Genomic DNA, 19897 nt, shown 5'->3' with positions numbered 1-19897 from the left:
GACGAAGCTATAGTGCATTAATGGTATGATTCTCCACATGCTAGTGTATAGTCGATGAACATTTTATTCTAATCTTCTCTTGAAACAATTCCAGTTTGTGGGCGCTTTGACTCATCTTGAATTACGATTGGCAAAATAGAGTCCTTGTATTGTCTAGATTAGCTTAATTGATTATATGGTAGTACTTAATGATAACCCATCATTGCTCTCCTCATCTACGCTTTGCAAGGAGCAAGGGACAAACTCTGCACCGAGTAATTTTGCATCGAGAATGGGCATCAAACTCTTCACTGAGTAACTCTGCAGCGAGGACGGATGAGCTTGTCAGCATCAAACTGTGCTTTGAGTACTTTGAAGCAAGGATGGTCATTCCAATCATTTGGGGATCTCCCTTAGTAGCCTTAGCTCTCAATAATCGGAAATTAAGCAACACGTGACCACCCCTAAGATGCTTCTTTACAATATTGGACTTGCTTGCACGCCGACTTGCGGTCCTTGTTGCAGGAAATGATGCAAGGTAGACTTTGGCACCCGGCCTCACTATAGAGTTTTAGTACAAGGAGTTCCACCACTCGAAGTTTCACAGCTTTGCTAAGGGAGGTCCGCTAGCTGGCATACGGTCCTTGTCATCGGGAACTATGGTGAGAAATCTTGGGAGAAATTCATCAGAGTCTCCCTTGTAACCTGAACAAAAATCTCAAGCAAAATCTCAACCACAAACCGTGCCAAAATGGCAGCAAAGTGGAAGATCACTCGACCACTACACAAGCATGAAAACCATGATCAATTGCATAAAAACCGATCTCACATATGCATAAAACGGCTCTACAAGCTACAATCTACATGCATAAATAGCGTCATTAAACCAAGTGAGCCCAATCTGGAACAAATAGCTCAACTAAGAGTAAAGCGCATAATCGGATACGCAAGTAGTGAGCAACCACACTCAAAACGCATCCCATAAGAAAATTGCCTACAAATATCTTCCAATGATGTCCACAAAGCCTGTAGAATCTGTAAAGCCTGTGATTGCCTGTAATCTGTAGCCACATAAGCATATGCAGTTGACAAAAACTGTCAAAGTGGGAGTCAAACTCCACCACTAAACCATCAGAGAGTAAAACTATAGATACACATAAAACATGGCAAGAATCCGGAAAAAATCGAGCAGAGTTTTCTTTGAAAAATGAGTAAGAACTAAGATAATCTCAACAATAAACAATTGCCAGCACAAATAATGCATAAAATGCATTAATGAAGCCGTTCCGACAATATACAAAAATAGAGACTCAGTCTCTCATCCACAGATGTCAATACACCAAGTCAAAAGTGACTAAACGCTCTCCAACCACGATGGAGAGAACCAAGAAAAAACCTGTGGGTTATAATCAAAAGTGCATAAACCTGTCCGAGACTAATCCATCTCAATCATAGATCCACATATGGCATACATGTACCATAAGCATGGCAACCAAACTCACTCGCACACCAGTGGCTCTATGGACAACCTCCAAGATGTGAGGAGCTCCTCATTCTTTCTTATTCTTTTGTATATAAAGAATAAGGTATGTATGTACAACAGGTGGGCGGTTGGCCGCCGGCAAAGGCGTAACTCCTTTACCCCAACATTAACCACTCTAAAACTGCCTTTAGAGTTTCTAGAGGACAGACCTCTAATATGCTTATGACTAATGGTTGCAAAAATAAATAGTGAAGACCATGTCTTCAAACTTTTACGCCAAATGGAAGCAAAATGGATCCTTAGATCAATATCCTCTGATGATTATTGCACCTTGTTGATTAAAAGGCATATAAAAAAATTTTGTTTACAGAGTACAAAGCTTGGAAGGATTTGGACCTCAGGGATCTCTTTACTATTCCTGTTAATATCAAACCTACTGTCTCATCTCTTGTGTGTAGTCTATGGAATGCTTGGCTCTCTTTGAAGTCTAAATGGAAGCCCCCTCTGGCCATCAACTACTTCAAGGAATGACTACTTCAAGATTCTATTTGGTATGGCCTCCACCTCAATAAGGATGATGTTGATACCTCCAGAAGAGAACACATCTACTTCAACAAAGGGATAAGATGTTGGAAACATGTCTACAAGGATAATTCTCCCCTTTCAAAAGAATTCCTTGCCAATCAATTTCAGTTGTGTCCCATGCTTGCTGAGTCCAATTTTTACAAGGTTCAAAGATGTAGGAGCATCTTTGAAGCTTTTGCTTATGGAGTATGCTTCAACCTGTTAAAGACCTGCGAGTTGATCTACTAAAAGAGTCTAGACTTTGGCCAGAAACTTAAAGCTAGGCTTAACACAAGGTAGGGATTAAATTGGAGTGCCAAATAGTCATAGCACAAGTTAAAGTGTGTATGGGCCTTCCCTATTGCCATTAAACACAATACTCTCCAATGGTTGATCCTACCTCAAGGTTTGTGGATAGGCCGCAAAACTCTAAAGCTGGGCATATTTAGAAGAGCTTTTGATGGCAACAATGGTACTATTTGATCGCATGAAGCTATGAAGGATCAAAACTAAGTTTCTTTTGACTCCATACTCTCCATAGTATGTAGCTCATGATATGTCATTCTCCCTAGTTATACTCTTAGTTTTGATTACTGAAGATATATATTGTCCCTTTGTTATGCTGGGGTTTCCCTCCCCCTTCCTGAGGGAACATTGTATTTCTTCCCTCCTTTTATAATTCAATATTTCTATTTTGCCCCCCCCCCCCCCCCTGCCCACGTTCGCCTCTTTTACCTGCTTTTCAATGTGGTTTGCGTAGATCATAGGTTGAACCTACATCTATGGCAATAGAGGGAAGCACCAAACCATCACATTGCAACTTATTGGATGATGTACTCTTTTGGAATAGAATCTAGAGTTTTTCTCCGCCTCTTGTGAACAGGGTGCCGACAATATGGGAAAGTTGCAGCTCTTGCCATGGCCTCTATCTAAACCTGCCCTAAGTACAACATTGTATAGGACACAAGTGACAAACCAACTGGTCAGAAAAACATGAGCCCACAACGTACCCCTCAACTATATCACACAAGGTCTTCAATGAAGATCGAGCGGTGGGATCGACGATGGGCAACTAGGGCGTGCGATCCAAACTGGCGTGCTTCGCGAGATGGTGTCCGAGTTTCCTTTTGCCTGTTTGTGTTTACTATATAATGGTTTGCTTTACCGTGGATGATATCAAAAGTTAGGCACGCATGTGGTTAGGGTATCTCCTTACATTCGGAGAGGTCATGGGTTCAAACCACCTTGCGACGTTGAGCCTAGCTTTCTTTTCGCCCGTCCATCTACCTCGAGATCCCCACGCTCAATCCACCGCCGGCCGGATCCGTCCATTTGCCTCGAGGTCCGCATGCTCAATTCACCGGCGGCCGGATCCGTCCATCTGCCTCGAGGTCCACATGCTCAATTCACCGGCGGCCAGATCCGTCCATCTGCCTCGAGATCCCCACGCTCAATCCACCGCCGTCGATCCTGCCGCATTTAAGACCCATGGGTGATTTAGTGCTTTTAAAAAAGGTACGTTGCACGGCTGCAGTCTGGTTGGCGGAGTTGCCAATGTGCCGTCTGGCCGAGGGGGGAGGGGAGGTACCCTCCTTGCAGAAAGAAAGGAATGAAATCTTCTTGTCTCAAGTAGACAGAGTGAAGTCAAACGTTACGGCTGCTGTGAGAGAGAGAGAGAGAGAGAGAGAGAGAGAGAGAGATGGCTCCTCAGCCTAGCTGGTTGTTAGTGATGGTAACTGTAGCAATGAGTGCATTGAGTAGAGCAATCCATGTAGAAGCAGCTACATACACAACATACAACACATCGTCAGGGCCAGTGGAGAGCAAGCTGAATGTGCACTTGGTGCCGCACACACACGACGACGTTGGCTGGCTTAAAACTGTAGACCAGTACTACGTTGGCTCCAACAACTCCCTCCAGGTTTGCCCTTTAAATTAAATCATCACACTTTTCTAACATACACTTGGTGACTCAAGATTTTGTACACAGTATGTGCATTGGTTCATACTTTTGCCAAGCAGAAGGCCACCTTGAAAGACAATCTACAAAACCCTGACTATACTCTCCGGCTTTGATTAGAATATGTCGGTGAAAAGCTACATTCCGCAAACTTGTGTCTTTTTAAAATGTAGAGATTAACTTGTTTACCCAGGAAAATCGAAGAGTATCATGAAGCCAAACAGTGCAGAAAAGAGTGGAACCACTTATGGGCATCCATATGAGATAAACAGACTAGGCGACATCAAGCATGTGCTGCACATAAATGCCTATCCGGATAGCCTTTGTATGAGAGGATCACACGTAATTCTCCCGTGCTTTCTCCATATAAAGGCTAATCATTGTGATTTCATTTTGGAATGCTTTGAAGAGGGCAGTTCAAGGTCGGTGTGATCTTATTTGGATAGTTTCTATGGTTAAGAGGGGTGTGTGAGTGCATGGATCTGACTCACCTGCAACCCCTCATGGAAGCAAGGCACTCCTGTATCTGATTCTTCAATGCCACGCCGAAGCACTTAACACTTTTATTTTTGGTTCCTGAGGCAATCACAAGGAACATCGTAGGACCAATAAATATTTACAAGTGTAATTTGGAAGGATCATTGATATTGACACTTTTGAGAGGGGAGTGGGACTACAAGGAGAGATCAAGTCAAGTGTAATTTGGAAGGATCATCAATATTGACACTTTGAGAGGGGAGTGGTTTAACATCTGGTCGTTAATGAAAAGGAAAAAACATGCTCGATGGGCGTATGCAGAAATAAGTGGCTTTGATTGTATAGTCTCTTTTCTGAGTTTTTGTGTGTTTGGTTGAGCATTTACAAAGTATGCTTTTGCCCAGAGATTTAAGACTTCCAAAACACAAACGCCACACATACACACCCACTCACAGAGCGCATAAGTTTTCACCATCGGACACACAAAATGTGTATATAAGTAAGCCAATCAGCTTGTCAACTGTGCATATGGCTACTTGCACACAAATTTGGCTTGCCTTTTGACCCTCTTCTTTAAATGAACCATTAGATGGGGCACAACAGAGATATGAAAAGGTTTTTGCATGAGCTTCACATGCATAATTTTTGAGCAGAATATTAAATGAACCTGTTAGCATTGTGTATCCACTTGAGAAAATGAAAATATCTGTATCATCACCTTTATACTAGGGCCTGCCTTTTTTCCATGCAAAGATTTCACATAGAAGGACCTCCCATGAGGGGAATGCCTCTCTAATTTACCAAGCTCCATGCTATTCAGAACGTTTCTCACATGACTATTTTTGTGGAACAGAATGCAGCTGTACATTTGATACTGGACTCTGTAATTGCGGCGCTACAGGAGGATCCCAACAGGAAATTTGTTTACGTGGAGCAAGTGAGTTTTACCTTGTCCAAATATAGTGCTCTCATGAAAGGCTGTGTCCATTTCTTCATGGTTTTTTGTTTCCCTCCAGTATTTAACTAAGTTGAGCTGGTTTCAAGCCAAATCTGGGGTAGTTCGTTATTCCTCTGTTATGACAAAAGAAAATCACTCTGTTGAAGCTGTCCAACAAACATATACCCCAAGGCCAATTTGTATGTCTATTTTGTTTAACTAGATAGTGGTCATGTTAAGCAGGGTCACTCTCAATCAAACCTGGCATGCTTGTTTTGTATGCTCTGACTCTAAAATGACACACAATGGCAAGGATTGGCTGAAGCATTTTGCAAACTTACAAAGCTTGATCTCAAAAGTGTCCATGAAAAACAGAATGAATGGATGTCCTTGGCTAAGAAAAGCTAGATTCAAGTCAATCAAGGCTACCTCATTGTTGTCAATGGCCTACGAGCATTGGCAAAGATGACTTTCGTGATTGTATACATGGCTTCCAATAACTCACTGCTTTTGTCAAACAGAGGCCACAACAAATACGAGTGTCTGTTCAACATCTGCCAGAAAGTGGTAGGAACTTGGTCTAGCAGCACTAGATGATCCCACATCTATGTAGCTGAAAGAACGGCCTGGGGCTTGTTAGAGTTGCCCAAGTTGACTTCTTTTACATGGTCTAGAGAGGGCACTGGTGAAGATTTTTGTGTAGGTGGAGAGGCTGTCGCTTCTTCGAGCATAGAGACATGATGAGATGGTGTTTGATCAATATTGAAATTAGCATATTCTTCTTGTAACCATCCTTGTGGAAGCTCATCGAAGGGCAGTTCATCAGACACAGAGGAGAGCTTTGGCTTGTTGGACAGAGGAGGTGGAGGGGGAGGTTGAGGATTGGGTGAATTCATGTAAAGGAGATTTCTTTCCCTTCTATCTTCCTTTATTGGCCCACCGAGTCCAAAGGCTTCCACTTAAGGATCATCTGAGGCCACTCCTGTCCAGATGGATACAAATCTCCCTTGTAGGTGGATGGAGATGGAGAAGACGTCTACCCTTGTAGGTAGGCGTCTTCGCTGTTGAGGTTAGGACCCTTGCAGATGGATACAAATCTCCTACCATGGTCGCCTGCATCCTCTGTAGAGAGTCCTTTGAAAGTGGGAAACTTTATGTTCACCTTAGCAAGAACGCTTGTCATCTCCTCCATGGCTGCCTGCTCAGGAGCCTGTTGTTCAAAAGCTTGCTGTAACACAATTGGCGGACAATGTACTGAGAAGGTGACTGGGGTGGTGAGGAGCTGGTTGAGGGAGTTGAGGTAGATGCTTGAGAAGGTAGGGGTAGCGGGGTGGGGGGGACTTCTACTCGGAATGGAAGTCTAGCGCTTTCTGTGGTAGTATTTCAGAGGGCTCTGTAGTGGGCTTTGTCGATCATTAGACTGCCTTGCATGTGTTATGAGGTAGCCACCCAAGCTCTGGGCGCGAAGACCCTCGAACTTGCTAGATAGTTTAGATCCACTGGAGAATGGACCATACTGGACAAGACCAGGCTAGACTCGGCTAGACCACTCTAGCTAGATAGGGGCGAGAGAAACTAGACCAATTGAGGCGAAGATGGACTAGACCAAGCTGGACAAGGGCGAAGGTGGACTAGACCAAGTTGGACAAGTAGACTAGACCAGACGAGGGGCTAGGGGCTGAATCAACGAGCTCCTCGACCATGTATGCTCAGTGGAGTGAGACTTCAGTTAAAATCCCACCGGGCGTGCCAAAAATGAGCACTTGTAGCAAGAAAAGTATGTCATGCTCTCTACTGTGGGTGCTCCTCAGTGCAATACATGTGAAACCTCACTCCAACAGAAAGAAAACACAATAGAGCAATGGAACAAACAACTCAAAGGCACAACAACAGACTTAAAACTCAATGGAACTCGACGAACTCATGGAACCAGCACAAACTCTTTGGCTGGTAGCACAATCAGCTCCAAGCCCATGACTCACAGGTACAATGGAGGTGTCAAGACTTCGATGTGTTGGAAGAGTGCAAATGTGCAGTGCTAGACCCTAGACACGAGACTTAAGACACTAGACCATAGAAAGTAGATGGATGCCTCCGATGACTAGAACCAATTGCACATATATACAATCATAAAGAGCAACCAACGACTAGCATAATATCCTTGATAGTTCAGCTACGTCTATCTCCAAACTATGGTGGTGGTGCACGGTGTCCACTAGACCACCACCCGTGTGTCTGCCACGTGTCACTGCCCAGGCGAGAGTCACCATGCTTCCTTTCTTTTTGTCCCTCTTGCCTTGGTGACAAAACTTAGAAGGCTTTGAAAGTTTTCACGTAACCAACCAAGTTCATGTTATGGAAAGAACAATGTAGTCGACTAGGTCTAGCTTGGATTTCATGGATGCATGCCACAAACTATGCGCTTTTCAACCTTACCACGTTTGCATGATTCCCTGAAGTCGTATAATGAATCATTGAGGTTCAGTACATGGAGGCTTCTATATTCTCGTCTAGAAGCGAACTCTCTTCTTGGCGGACTCTATAAAAAATTGTGTCTTTAGAGTAGTTGTCGACAACGATCTTATTGCATGGCTTGATTGGGCATAGTACCAATTTCCGACACATTGCTATCTTTTGCATGCACACATTTATATTTTGTGTCCCTAAAGGCTCTATGTGTATTTGGACACAAATACAGAAAAATTTTCAATTTGCAGCAAGTTAAATTCACATTGTAGACTCCTCACATGCCTAGGATGATTGGAAATATCTTGGCAAGAGATGTTTTGACATGAGCATTTGCTAATAATGTCTATCATTATTTAGGGGTGCAAGATAAAAGCTGGCTTGCTGATGTTGACAATATAGTATGGAGAATGAGCAAAAGGGCATCTTGGCATTCACATAGTCCTTTTCAAAGCAAAGTGTGTATTTTGCGAGTCATGGTGAGGGGTAAACCTCTTGCCACAAGCTTCAAGCAGAGAACACTTTCCTATGGCTGTTTTTTCTCTGCCAAGCTAGTCTTAAAACTACTTGACACATATTCATATGTTTGTTTGAAGGCTTGCCAATATGGATTTAGTTGTCATTGTGGTGTGCAATGAGACGGGGTATAATATATCATCGAAGCAATGGCTTTTTGGTTATGACAATGCGATTGGCAAAGATGTAAATGTTGTTACCTTCGATTTCTTTGATGGATAGTCTTTTGACTCCCAATAGTGTTAATTTTGAGAAGTATCTTGAGAATTTTTAAAATTTCAAGAGTATTTTGCACATTTTCATGAAATCATAAGAGAATTTTGCACTACTTTTTTTTCTCTAAAAATATTTGTAAGATTAGTATTGGATAATTCAAAAACCTTGGAGAAAATTGCAGGATATTTTACAAAATTTTAATTAAACATGAGAAGTATATTGGCACTTTTTGATATTTGAAAAGAATTTTGGTGATTTTTATAAAGATGCTGTAACGAGAGCACAAGCACAAGAGGCTGCAAGGAACCTTCTAGCCAGCCAAACCGAAATAGAAATCCTGGAAGGCAAAAGGGACAAGATGAAAGCCAAAAGGATAAAAGAAAAATCAACTTTAGAAACCAAATTGCAGCAAATAGAGGAACGATTGAGAATGGAAAAGGGACCTTAAAGAAAAGGTTGATGTAGCAAAACCATCCGGGCCATATTAGATGTATTGATGTTTATTGCTTTGGTTGGTCCCTTCGCTGATAGATTCACAAGTGATTTGCAACCAACAGGTTCATCCATGGTTGTATGCTATTAGTTTTGTACACAACTCAAGTCATTTTATAGGTGTCGAAGCTTTGTATAGGCCTTATGGGAGTAGGCCATATGGTCTATATCTTTTGATTTCCTTCTTTGAGTTAATCTACTCCATCAACCATTATGACAAAACAAAGTTGAAATCTATTGCTAGTGTAACCAGCCTTTGCCATGGCAAAATATGGTGAATTTTGAGGAAGCACTTAAAGTTCAGCCACAACTTAAACTTCATTAACTGAATAGATAGGATAAGCAATTTGATGTAGGGAGTGACAATGCTTCTTCACAGAGAGAATCAATGTTCTTGCATTGCCATACTTAGTGCCTCTAATGTCTTAGGGCTGTCACCAATTATGTTTTTTACGATATGCTTTTAATGATTTATGAATAATTTTAATGAGAATTATGATTAGAATGTACTTTAGAAGTCATTTTTCTTGTGAAAGGAAGAAGTGCTTTCAAAAAAGCAAGTGTGCTTTTTGACGTTTTTTTGAAGAGAAGAACTTCACTATCAAAAATCTTCCATCAAATGTGAAATCTGTGAAGGTCGCCTTTTAAGGTTAAACACTTTGCATGTCTTTTAGCCAAGTTTGGTTAAAAGCGATGAGAAGCGGCTATAAAAGAAGCCAAAAGCAAGAGGCAAGGGCATTTTTGCATGTAGAGGACTCTTTGGATCAGAGAAGCAGGTTGCTGCATATGCAGGACAACCCTCAAGTGCAGGCCATAACTTGAGGTCCGGTTGTCAGAACCACGTAACCTAGGACGCAAACGAAAGCTCTCTTCGAGCTCTATGCATCTATGGTATCGCCTTTATGTTTTAATAATGTGCACTAGTTTTTGCAACAAACTCGCCAATTATTCTCACAAGTCTTGGAGAAGATGATGGAGAAGGTAATTGTCATGCATGACCCTACATGGAACTTCGTAAGTAAAACTCTTCTAAAGAGAAGCATACACATGTTTTTGAAGAGCTTTGTATATTTTTTTGATGCTTCTACATGAGGAAGAAGAGATGACGAAGAAGGAAGAAGATGAGGCTTCTTCAGGGGATCACTCTTTGAGTCTATGTTTTTGATCATAAAAGGCCATCTTTTGGTACGATGAAAGGCAACCTTATTGACAAGATGATGTATGACGATTGTATTTAGCATCATTGTGAGGTTTCATAATACATAAAGTCCTATGGGGGGGGCCTGTGTGTGTCGGACAATCCGACCTTCAATACTGTACCATTTCTTTTTTCCTCTCTCTCTAAGTTTCTACTTATGGTTATGTGATTGTTTCGGTGTTTAGATTTGATATATTTTAAACATGATGTTATAAAACTCTTATTCAATCATATGAGTGACGATGGCAATATATTACTTGACAATTGTATTTAGCATCATTGTGAGGTTTCATAATACATAAAGTCCTATGGGGGGGGACCTGTGTGTGTCGGGCAATCCAACCTTCAACACTGTACCATTTCTTTTTTCCTCTCTCTCTCTATAAGTTTCTACTTATGGTTATGTGATTGTTTCGGTGTTTAGATTTGATTATATTTTAAACATGATGTTATAAAACTCTTATTCAATCATGTGAGTGACGATGGCAGTATATTACTTCCAAATTTTGTCACAAGGGCGATTTCCAAGGCTCATTTGGCTTCCGAACAACTTGCAATAACAATCAAATATTCGTTAGGAGTCTGACTCAGAAAAATGCATTTCGGCAGGTGTGAAGAGGTGAAACATTTTGGCAATCTTGTGAAACACACGCCATTTCACTAACAATAAGTTACTGTAATTTAGGTTTTATGGCCTTTCAAAATCTATATATGTACGTTTCGGTCCTTCATTTCACGCTCGAAACGTTTTGTTTCACTACGAAATGTTTTAATCTAATGCGGATGTGCACAACAAATTCAAAAAGCATAAAAAAAAGAAAAAGTTGCAATCCCATAAAGCAGGAGATGAAAAGCAAAGCTATCAACAATCTCATAAAACAGATGCTAGATAGAGTAAGAGCACCAGCTTGTAGAGTTCTTAGAGGGTGAAGATGGACAAGCAAAGCTAGTGAAAATATTGTTACAGAGAGAGAGAATCTGAAAGACGCACCCGTTTTTATAGCTTACAGAGGGCAAAGGTGAGGTCTCCTCTTTATGCTCTGGAACTTGAGAAGGTGGCGCTCGAAGTGATGCGTAGGGTGGTAGGGAGCAAGCTAGCACATGGGGAGAGTCAGACAGCTGGAGTATTATTGATGGTGGGAGCAGCTCAAGCAGCGAGCAGCATCAGTACAGCAATGGTGCAAGCGATGGTGAAGTGTATGGCATGTAGAAAAGGCAACAAGATGAGTGAAGGTACAACACGTGTGTGGCACATGAGTTTCAACCTACAGACACAGGCAGATTTGCGGGTCTTTCCCGCTCTTATCATAGATTGAGTTTTTGGGCTTAAGATAGTTGCAAACACAGTGAAATGTAAAAATCTCCAAGGTAACAGCTAAAAATTTCTGGCTGCCTGATTATGAATGATGGTGGTTCACGTTGTTATGGAGCGACTTTAGTCTCTGACAATCCATTGTGCCAGTTTGTACTTAGTAAATCAATGTATTTCTGACTATTCAACATGCCACCATGTATGCAAAGTACGTGAAGCACTTACCATTGGATGTTGTTATTGCTTTTTCCAAATTTGCTTGAATGACTTGTTATTGCCAAGCAACAATTTCCTCAATCTTGTGGATAAACCTTCTTTAAGCATTGCATTGTTGTTATTTGCTTCTAAATTAATCAGGCATTCTTTCAACGGTGGTGGAGAGAACAAACACCAATGAAACAAACAGCTGTTAAAAAGCTTGTCAAGGCAGGCCAGCTAGAGTTTATGTAAGTCTAATAGCTTGCTTTGTCACATTTTAAGTGTTTCAAAAGAAAGTAACTGTTTTTTTCTGGTGTTTCAATGTAGAAATGGAGGTTGGTGCATGCATGATGAGGCTACGACACACTACATCGACATGATAGACCAGACCACCCTCGGGCATAGATACATCAAAGAACAGTTTGGAAAGGCTCCACGAATTGGATGGCAAATAGATCCTTTTGGTCATTCAGCAGTCCAGGGTTATCTCCTAGGTGCTGAGGTAGGCTGTTAGTGTAGTTATCATACAGAATGAACTTTTATTTTCTCACTATTTTTTCAAGTTTATAAACATCATTGGAGGGTGGGATCGTAATATATAAACTACATTGTACTCAAATGGACAGCCCCCGTGTTACTGACTTTGGATGTCATCCAAAATTCTTGCCTAGATACATTGTAGTTACCATTTTCAAGTATTGGACTTAAGCAAAGGAACTTAAGAGTGCCTTGCTCAAGCGACAGCGCAAAAAGGGGCCCTACTAGTGACAAGGAAACCAATGAAAAGATTAGTTGAAGCAGTGGAATGAGGAGTAGCCACTGCAGGAGGTTAATGTATCATTTGAAGAAAATGTATGCAGTTTTCTTATGGTGAACAGACACTCCAACAAAAATGTATCTCACACTAAATTATTACGACCCAAAAAGGCAAGCAGCTTTACCCTCTTAATTTAGCCAATAAAACTTCTTGAAGTTTTGACCCAAATCCAGGCTCAGCCATTGTCTTTGCAATGAAGTCCCAATAGACTCCTTTTCTACACCAATGTGCAGCAAAAGGATATCTTGATTTTTATATCTTGTGTATTCAACAGCATTTGGCTATATTAGCCAGAATCTGCCTGCATAGTAATTCAATCTCATGTAGAACCTTCATTGATCCTTAAAACATGTTGCTTACCCATCAAATTTTGCAACCATTCTCATGTCAGCTATCAGCTGACGTACATACTGATGAAATGTCCAATGAGCTAAGTAACAGTTATTAGCTAGCAAAAGCTGAGTTCAAAGACAAAGTATCATCAAAAGTAGACACAAAACCAAGCCAAATGAGAACCAAGCAATTGCTTCAATTCACAAATGGATATGTTTATGCAAAGGATAATCATTAAAGTTTCTGTGACTTTATGTGTTTGGCAGCTCGGCTTTGATGCCCTGTACTTCGCAAGGATTGATTATCAGGAGAAAATGAAGCGGGTTAATGGGAGTACATTGGAAATGGTTTGGCAGGCATCGAGAACCTTGGACAGATCTGCTCAGGTGAATTTATCAGTGCACAGGTAGATGGTTGGCATATTTTTTTTATTTAAGGTCTTTACCCATATTTCATGGTGTTGTAGATATTTACAGGTACTTTGTATGACCACTATGGCCCCCCTCCGGGATTTGACTTCGACATGGAATCTACAGACGCACCCATTCAGGTATGTTTCTGAGGTCTCGTGTTAAATGCAGTCATGCATTGAATACAGTTAATCTACTGCAGCAGTAAGTGCCATATCAGCAGACTCAGTTGTTGACTGTTATCTGCACCATACAGGATGATCCCCTGCTTTTTGATTTCAATGTAAAAGGACGGGTTGATGATTTTGTACTCTATGCAAAAACTCAGGTGGGAAATTTTACTGACTTATTGAGCTTCTCTTTACAACCGAGGTACATGTTTTTGTTACCTGTCAGGCTGAACATGTTCAAACAAACCATATCATGTGGACGATGGGGAATGATTTTCACTATCAAAATGCACATGGCTGGTTTAAGCAAATGGACAAGTTTATTAACTGGGTGAACAAGGTACGTGTCTATTTCATGTTTATTGCTCCTTCTGTTGAACTTTTGTAGTTCTTGCAGGCGGGGAAGCTATTCCAGTGCATGAGGCACGTTTAGGTGTCAAAAGTGAATTTAATCTTTTATGGAAGGGAGTTCTGTTATATACATCTGCTTGAGGTTATGGAGAAAATTCTACAAACTAAATAGCAGCATGGACCAATGGATGAAGAGATAAATTATTGAGGATGCTGTCAAATGCTCCATGATAAGGGCTTTCATGAACTCAAGTATTGAGGATTTCCAGACGAAGAAATTCATCAACCCAGCCTTTGTAGCAATAGTTTACAAGCTGCTTTTGTTGGTTGCATTTTCATTGTTCCTGTTTCTGCTGCTTACACCCCTTTTAATTGCTGAATTTAATTCTTGGCTCAGATGGTATGCGTAGATTAAGTTTGATTCATTCTTCCCTATTTACCTCTTGGACCAAGCCCCATTTCTTGGCTTATAATAGCTTCAATCCTCTTATCTGTTTAGAACTGATGAGCTTGCCAATGATATCCTACACTCTTTGGACTCCAAGAGACTGTAGCTCGAAATGGTTACTTCTTGTTAGAATGAAATTGTGAGCTCTAAATCAAAAAGCTTCTACTTCACATTCTTGAGAGGCCCGAGGGTTGTGTTGCTGAGATACCAACTTATCAAGTATTACGAAATCGTGTGCTTCTTGTGCAAAGTGAAAGATCTCAATGGCAAAAAGTATGTAAATATTGATGTGCTTCTTGTGCAAGAGTTGAAGACTGTTTAGTCTTGCAGACATAGATAAAGATGTCATTAGATGAGTAATGATCATGTGGTCATTAATTTTCAGACAGGAGGCTACCACATACAAGAGCATCTTGGCAGAGATATGGTGGACCACAATGATACCACGAGTCTTGTAATATGCACCTCAGGTTCAGATATCACTAGAAAAAGTGTCCCTTGATGTTCATGCGGCAGTCTCATTGCACGTACTTACCATATTGATATTGACCCTGGGGTTATCTTATTTTTTTGGGGTAAGGAGTTTGTGTTGTTTACATTAATGTACAAGAAATGGCCCTGAGACTATCACATAGTTGAGCATTGCAGACATGCTGCTTGTACACGCTAGGTTGGCCTTGATGAGGTAGCCTCAACTGGAAAGGGGGTTGTAACTATCGGCTTGATCGAGCCTTATTTCCAATTACTCTTCATTATTTACCCAGAAGACAATGTAAAGTAATGGAATTACCACTACAGGATGGCCGCGTGAATGTGTTCTACTCGACCCCATCAATATACACAGATGCAAAGTTTGCAGCAAATGAATCATGGCCATTGAAGCAAGATGACTTCTTCCCGTGAGTAAATTTTTTTATCAGTCATTTTAGTCTTTCAAAATAAAAAAAAACTGATTGTCGTTTGATCTGTAATTTAGGTATGCAGATTGTCCACATTGCTACTGGACTGGATACTTCAGTAGCAGACCAGGTTTAAAAGGCTATGTGAGAATATTGAGCAACTATTTCATGGTAACGCCTTACAGCCTTATTCCATCATCTGGAAATATTCAGTTAGGGATAAATATAACTTTTTAGAACATTCAGATGGCAAGGCAGCTGGAGACCTTTGTGCGGAGGAGGCCAAATGGGCCAAATACTGATGCTCTAGAGGAAGCTGTGGCCATTGCTCAACATCATGATGCAGTCAGTGGTACTGAGAAACAACACACAGCAAATGACTATGCGAGACGGCTTGCGGCTGCATCCTCCGAGGTCCTTCAATATATGACACACACTACTTTTTTTTGCAAATCTGAATGATTAATTTACAAGTGGGAAACCTCAAAATGAGGAAAACCCACTAGAAAGATTAGATACAAAGGGAGGAACACAGAAGTGTTTCGTGATAGGAAAGCTCTAAAAGCAAAAATAGAAGAGCTGTAAGATGTCCAGGGATATGTCCCGAACATCAAAGGTGAAATGTAAGGATTGCCTAAGCGAAATCTTGTAAAACACACACACACACACACACACACACACACACACACACACACATGTCATTTTCATCTGTGGCTTACCGTTCTGAGAATGGATACTTGCTGATATTTGACACTACATGGATGGTAGGTATAAGTTAAAAAAGGTTTAAGTAGGACATGGATAACAACTGATAGGTTTGTTGACATCTGTAATACATATTCAAGACTAACGAATCTGTTGTTTTGTTTATATGGATGTAGGTGAGGACTCTATCTTTACTTAGGATCTTTTTGGTTAAGCTACTGTCCATCACTGTCGAACCTGGCCTCTTTCGCTTTAGAATAAGTTGTTCTTGACTATCTTATGTACAAAACATTAGAATGATACCTCATTCTCACTATGATGTACAAAAATAAATCAAAGACCGAGTTGTTTTTGTGCTAATCTTTGTCTTTTGTATAAAGCCAGTTGTCTTTTGAACTGTTATGTTCTTTTGTGTATAAGTATAAGTCTAAAAACAGTAACACATACACACATATATATATGATGTATAGATATGTGTATGTATATAAATAAATAAATTTATATTATTTGGTACATATGCACATATATTTATCGTTTTATATATACATATGTATGTATATAGATAGATAGATAGATCGGTCGAGAAGTCAACCCTTTGAAATGTTCTTCCAATCACTTACCTCCTTCATTTTCCAGGCAGAGAAAGTGGTTAACTTTGCCCTAGGCTGTCTGGTTGAGAATTCAACTCATAGCATCTGTCAACAGGCAACAACAATTTTCTCTCAGGTTTGCGTGATTCAACCATTCTATTGCTCATGTTTCCTCATTGCTCTTTTTGTGTCATTTATGTGACCTACAACTCGATTGCATCTCAACATTGCAACCAAGTGGGCTGTATACATGACTGTTAAATTAAGGAATTACATTGCAGGGAGAACAGTTCTTTTTTTTTGGTGGGCACAAGGAAGATCTGTCTATTAGTTTTAAAATCTGCCCAAATTGGGTACATCACCCAATAATGGGGAAAAAAATGTCCGAAGAGTTGGAGACTCTCCCAAAGCAAGTGACAAAAATATACAATGGCTAAATCAAAGAAGAGGAGGAGGGCAATGCGAGACTGAAGGCCCATAGCGCCTTTGGAGATCATGCCCCCCTGTAAAAAAAGGTCTTGGCCACCAAAAACTGTAGGGAGCTCGGGCCACCCCTCAAAAATGCTGTGAGGAAGAAGAGAAAACAAATCAATACTTCTATAGCTCTCCATTCACATGCTTTGGAAGGACACCAACACAATCCCACTCCAAACACAGAAAATTTAACACCCTTTCTCTTAGGTTCCTGCATCGATAATACTTAATTACAGAGGCTAATACATAAGTAAGCAAGATATTAAGAAGCTCAAAGGAGTTCAAGTGAAGATGTTCATCATAACTTGCAACAAATACACGTCTCCATGATACACCGTACCCAAAAACCAATGATAATAAGCACCAAGTACACACAGACAATGACATAAGAAGCTGTAAAGATAGCCTTTAATTTGCTGCTGCAGACTATTGCAGCAAATTTTACACTTAGAATTTGACAATTTGATAGGAGCATCGCTACGGAACGTGTCAAACCCCCAAATGACACTTGGGGTGTGCAAGACTGACTCTAGATGAGGATGCCATGAGCGTGTTCTTTGCCTCTCCAAAGTCAGTTTTGTCATCTCTCTGTTTCTCCTCTCCCTTTACTCCCAAAAACTCGGAATAACCTCCCTTTTATTGCATGAAGCAGGCCTCATGCTACAAGCCTGCAAAGGAGAAACTAAGATGTCTCTCCGAGTACATGTCGCTCTCAAGAGGTCCGACATAGGGCTTTGCTGAGGGCGCCTCGCCTTGAGGCTATTAGCTAGGCTGGCTTGCCTAGTCTCAGAGCCAATTCCTTGCTTTGAGTTGACCAAGCCACTGCCCCTAAAACCATGTCTGGGAGGATGGAGACTGTCATAAACTGCTGCCGTGTCGATCACTAAAGACAAAGGGGGTTAAGACTCTTTGATCCTAACCCTAGCCAACCTACAGATCCTAACCGAGGGGCCTAAACCCTGACAGAAGAAGAAGAAGAAGAAGAAGAAGAAGAAGAAGAAGAAAAAGACCAACTTATTGAAGCCAGTGGCCTAAAAGACATAAAAGGGTTAGGATTAAGAATCCTACCCCAAGCAACTTATAGATTAGTGGCCGAGGTCCCTAAAACCCTAAATTAAAGTAGATTACATAGATAGAGAAATTGTGTGAGCATGCTAATGTGGCAACACAAAACGTGGACCAACCTTTTTGTCACTAGATTTTAGACCAAATGCTTTTGGATTTAGTGCTTTTCATTTGAGATGCTTTTGGTAGGCCAAGGGACTTTAAATAAGTGCTAGGCAATGGTGTATAGTACTGGTTAACTACTCGCTCGCTTCTGCTGTGCCTCTTCGCTCCCCATCGCCCCCCCCCCCCCCCTCAGCGCTGCCTGTCGCTGCTGGCCTCCCAGCTGGCTGCTCCCGCCTGCCCTCAACCCCCGTTGTCCCCCCTCGCGTTGCCCTTGTCCGCCCGCCTTCAGCCCGTGCTGCCGCCCCCACCCTCAGCCCCAGTTGCCGCCGCCCGCCCTTAGCCCCACCTTTTGTGCATTACATACCCGCTTGCAACAGCCCGCCATAAAAAGGAAAAAGAAAAATCCCCCCCCCCCTCTGCCTCGGCCCGTTCGTCCGCCCGCTGGGGCCCTTCCCTCGGTTACTCCTTGCAGTTCGGCACTTTCGGCAGTGCTTCAATTCCTTGGAGTAGTGTTGACATGCCCAATTGCAGCGCCATCCTGTCGTCCCTTTCTTACGCCACAGCAGTAGACACAGATGGAGGCTCCAGCTTCGCCACAGAGGGACTCGCCAGAAGCCCCCTCGCCCGACCCCGCTGAGCCCACCATTCGACTTGCTCTCTCGCTTACAGAGCAAGCGAGCCTTGCCGCAGAGGCAGAGCGATTGCAGGCGACCTCGATCATCTGCAAGATTCTCGGCACCCGACCTAGCAAAGGAGAGCTGCGAGACCTTCTCCAGGCCCGCCTTCTCGCAGAGGTGGGCAAGATCTTGGATGTCCAGATTCTCGGACGGGGGTACTATCAGATCGAGTTCGAGACCTCCGAGATGGCTTCCAAGGTCATAGCTATGAGTCCACTGGCCATCCGAGCATCACGCGCCCACTTTCGACAGTGGCGACATGGTTTTGACCCGACTTCGGATGTTCTAGTAGAGGAGGAAGACATCCCCATCTCAGTCTGCTTTCCGGGTTTACGAAGAGAGTACCTACCACTTCTTTCCAGGATTGGCTCCGCCATCGGGACTGTCCTGGAGACACCTCGTACGGCAACATCAGAAGCTGCCAAGGCGGCTGGCATCCCCTCAGTTCGAGTTTTGGTCAGAGATACCCACACGCTCCCGAAGGTCATCCTTCTGCCTCGGGTGAGTGGGGGTTGGTTTAGACAGAGTGTGGAATACTTGGGCCTCCCGAACCAGTGCTTCATTTGCCGACAGATGGGACACCTTGCGAAGGCCTGTCCACGGAGGACGCCACGACCTGCACCTCAGCCTCAGCCCCAGCCTGCCAAGGCTGGGCCGCAGCCTTAGTCAGCGGCACAACGCACAGATTTAGAGCCACCCCCCGAGCGTGGGGCTCCAACGGAGGAGGGGTGACAGCAGGTCCGTGGCCGTCGACGCTAGGGGCCACAACGATAGCCTGGTACGCAGAGTGGCCCTCAGGTGCCTACTCAGCAGCAGTGGGTTCCCACGGGGAACCGCTTTGGTCCTCTTGAGCAGGAGGAGTCCCCTACGCCAGCCTCCACCTCCGCTTCACCCTCGACAGCCGCTCCCCCTTCAGAGTTCCCTTCCTCCTCCTCATCCTCCCCCCGCCCTCTGCTCCCGTCGCCTCTCCACCTCGCCCCTCTACCTCTGTCGCCCCACCCCGCTCCTCTTCTCCCCCGCTCCTTCTCCCCCCCCTCCTGCTCCAGTTCCACAGT

General features: G+C 42.6%; 1 protein-coding gene across 2 annotated transcripts in view; it reads left to right on the top strand.

The window, feature by feature from the left end:
* Nucleotides 1–3405: 3405 nt before the first annotated feature.
* LOC147421588 (alpha-mannosidase-like) overlaps nt 3406–19897 on the top strand; it is a 68129-nt gene continuing 51637 nt past the window's right edge. Inside the window, exons 1-13 of one of the 2 annotated variants that reach the window (XM_086502448.1) lie at nt 3406–3947; nt 4017–4328; nt 5317–5400; nt 11958–12046; nt 12126–12300; nt 13215–13334; nt 13415–13498; nt 13615–13686; nt 13755–13868; nt 15126–15226; nt 15304–15397; nt 15473–15640; nt 16568–16657. In XM_086502448.1, the coding sequence (XP_086358574.1) occupies nt 4197–4328; nt 5317–5400; nt 11958–12046; nt 12126–12300; nt 13215–13334; nt 13415–13498; nt 13615–13686; nt 13755–13868; nt 15126–15226; nt 15304–15397; nt 15473–15640; nt 16568–16657 (1323 nt within the window). In that variant the 5' untranslated portion in view covers nt 3406–3947; nt 4017–4196. The remainder of the gene's footprint in view (nt 3948–4016; nt 4329–5316; nt 5401–11957; nt 12047–12125; nt 12301–13214; nt 13335–13414; nt 13499–13614; nt 13687–13754; nt 13869–15125; nt 15227–15303; nt 15398–15472; nt 15641–16567; nt 16658–19897) is intronic. The other variant, XM_086502447.1, reaches the window with a different exon arrangement.

The sequence above is a fragment of the Adiantum capillus-veneris genome, chromosome 27 (assembly GCF_014529385.1).
Source record: "Adiantum capillus-veneris isolate H3 chromosome 27, ASM1452938v2, whole genome shotgun sequence".
Lineage (NCBI taxonomy): Eukaryota > Viridiplantae > Streptophyta > Polypodiopsida > Polypodiales > Pteridaceae > Adiantum > Adiantum capillus-veneris.
The sequence above is the reverse complement of the archived record's forward strand: the minus strand, read 5'-3'. Positions and strand labels throughout refer to the sequence as shown.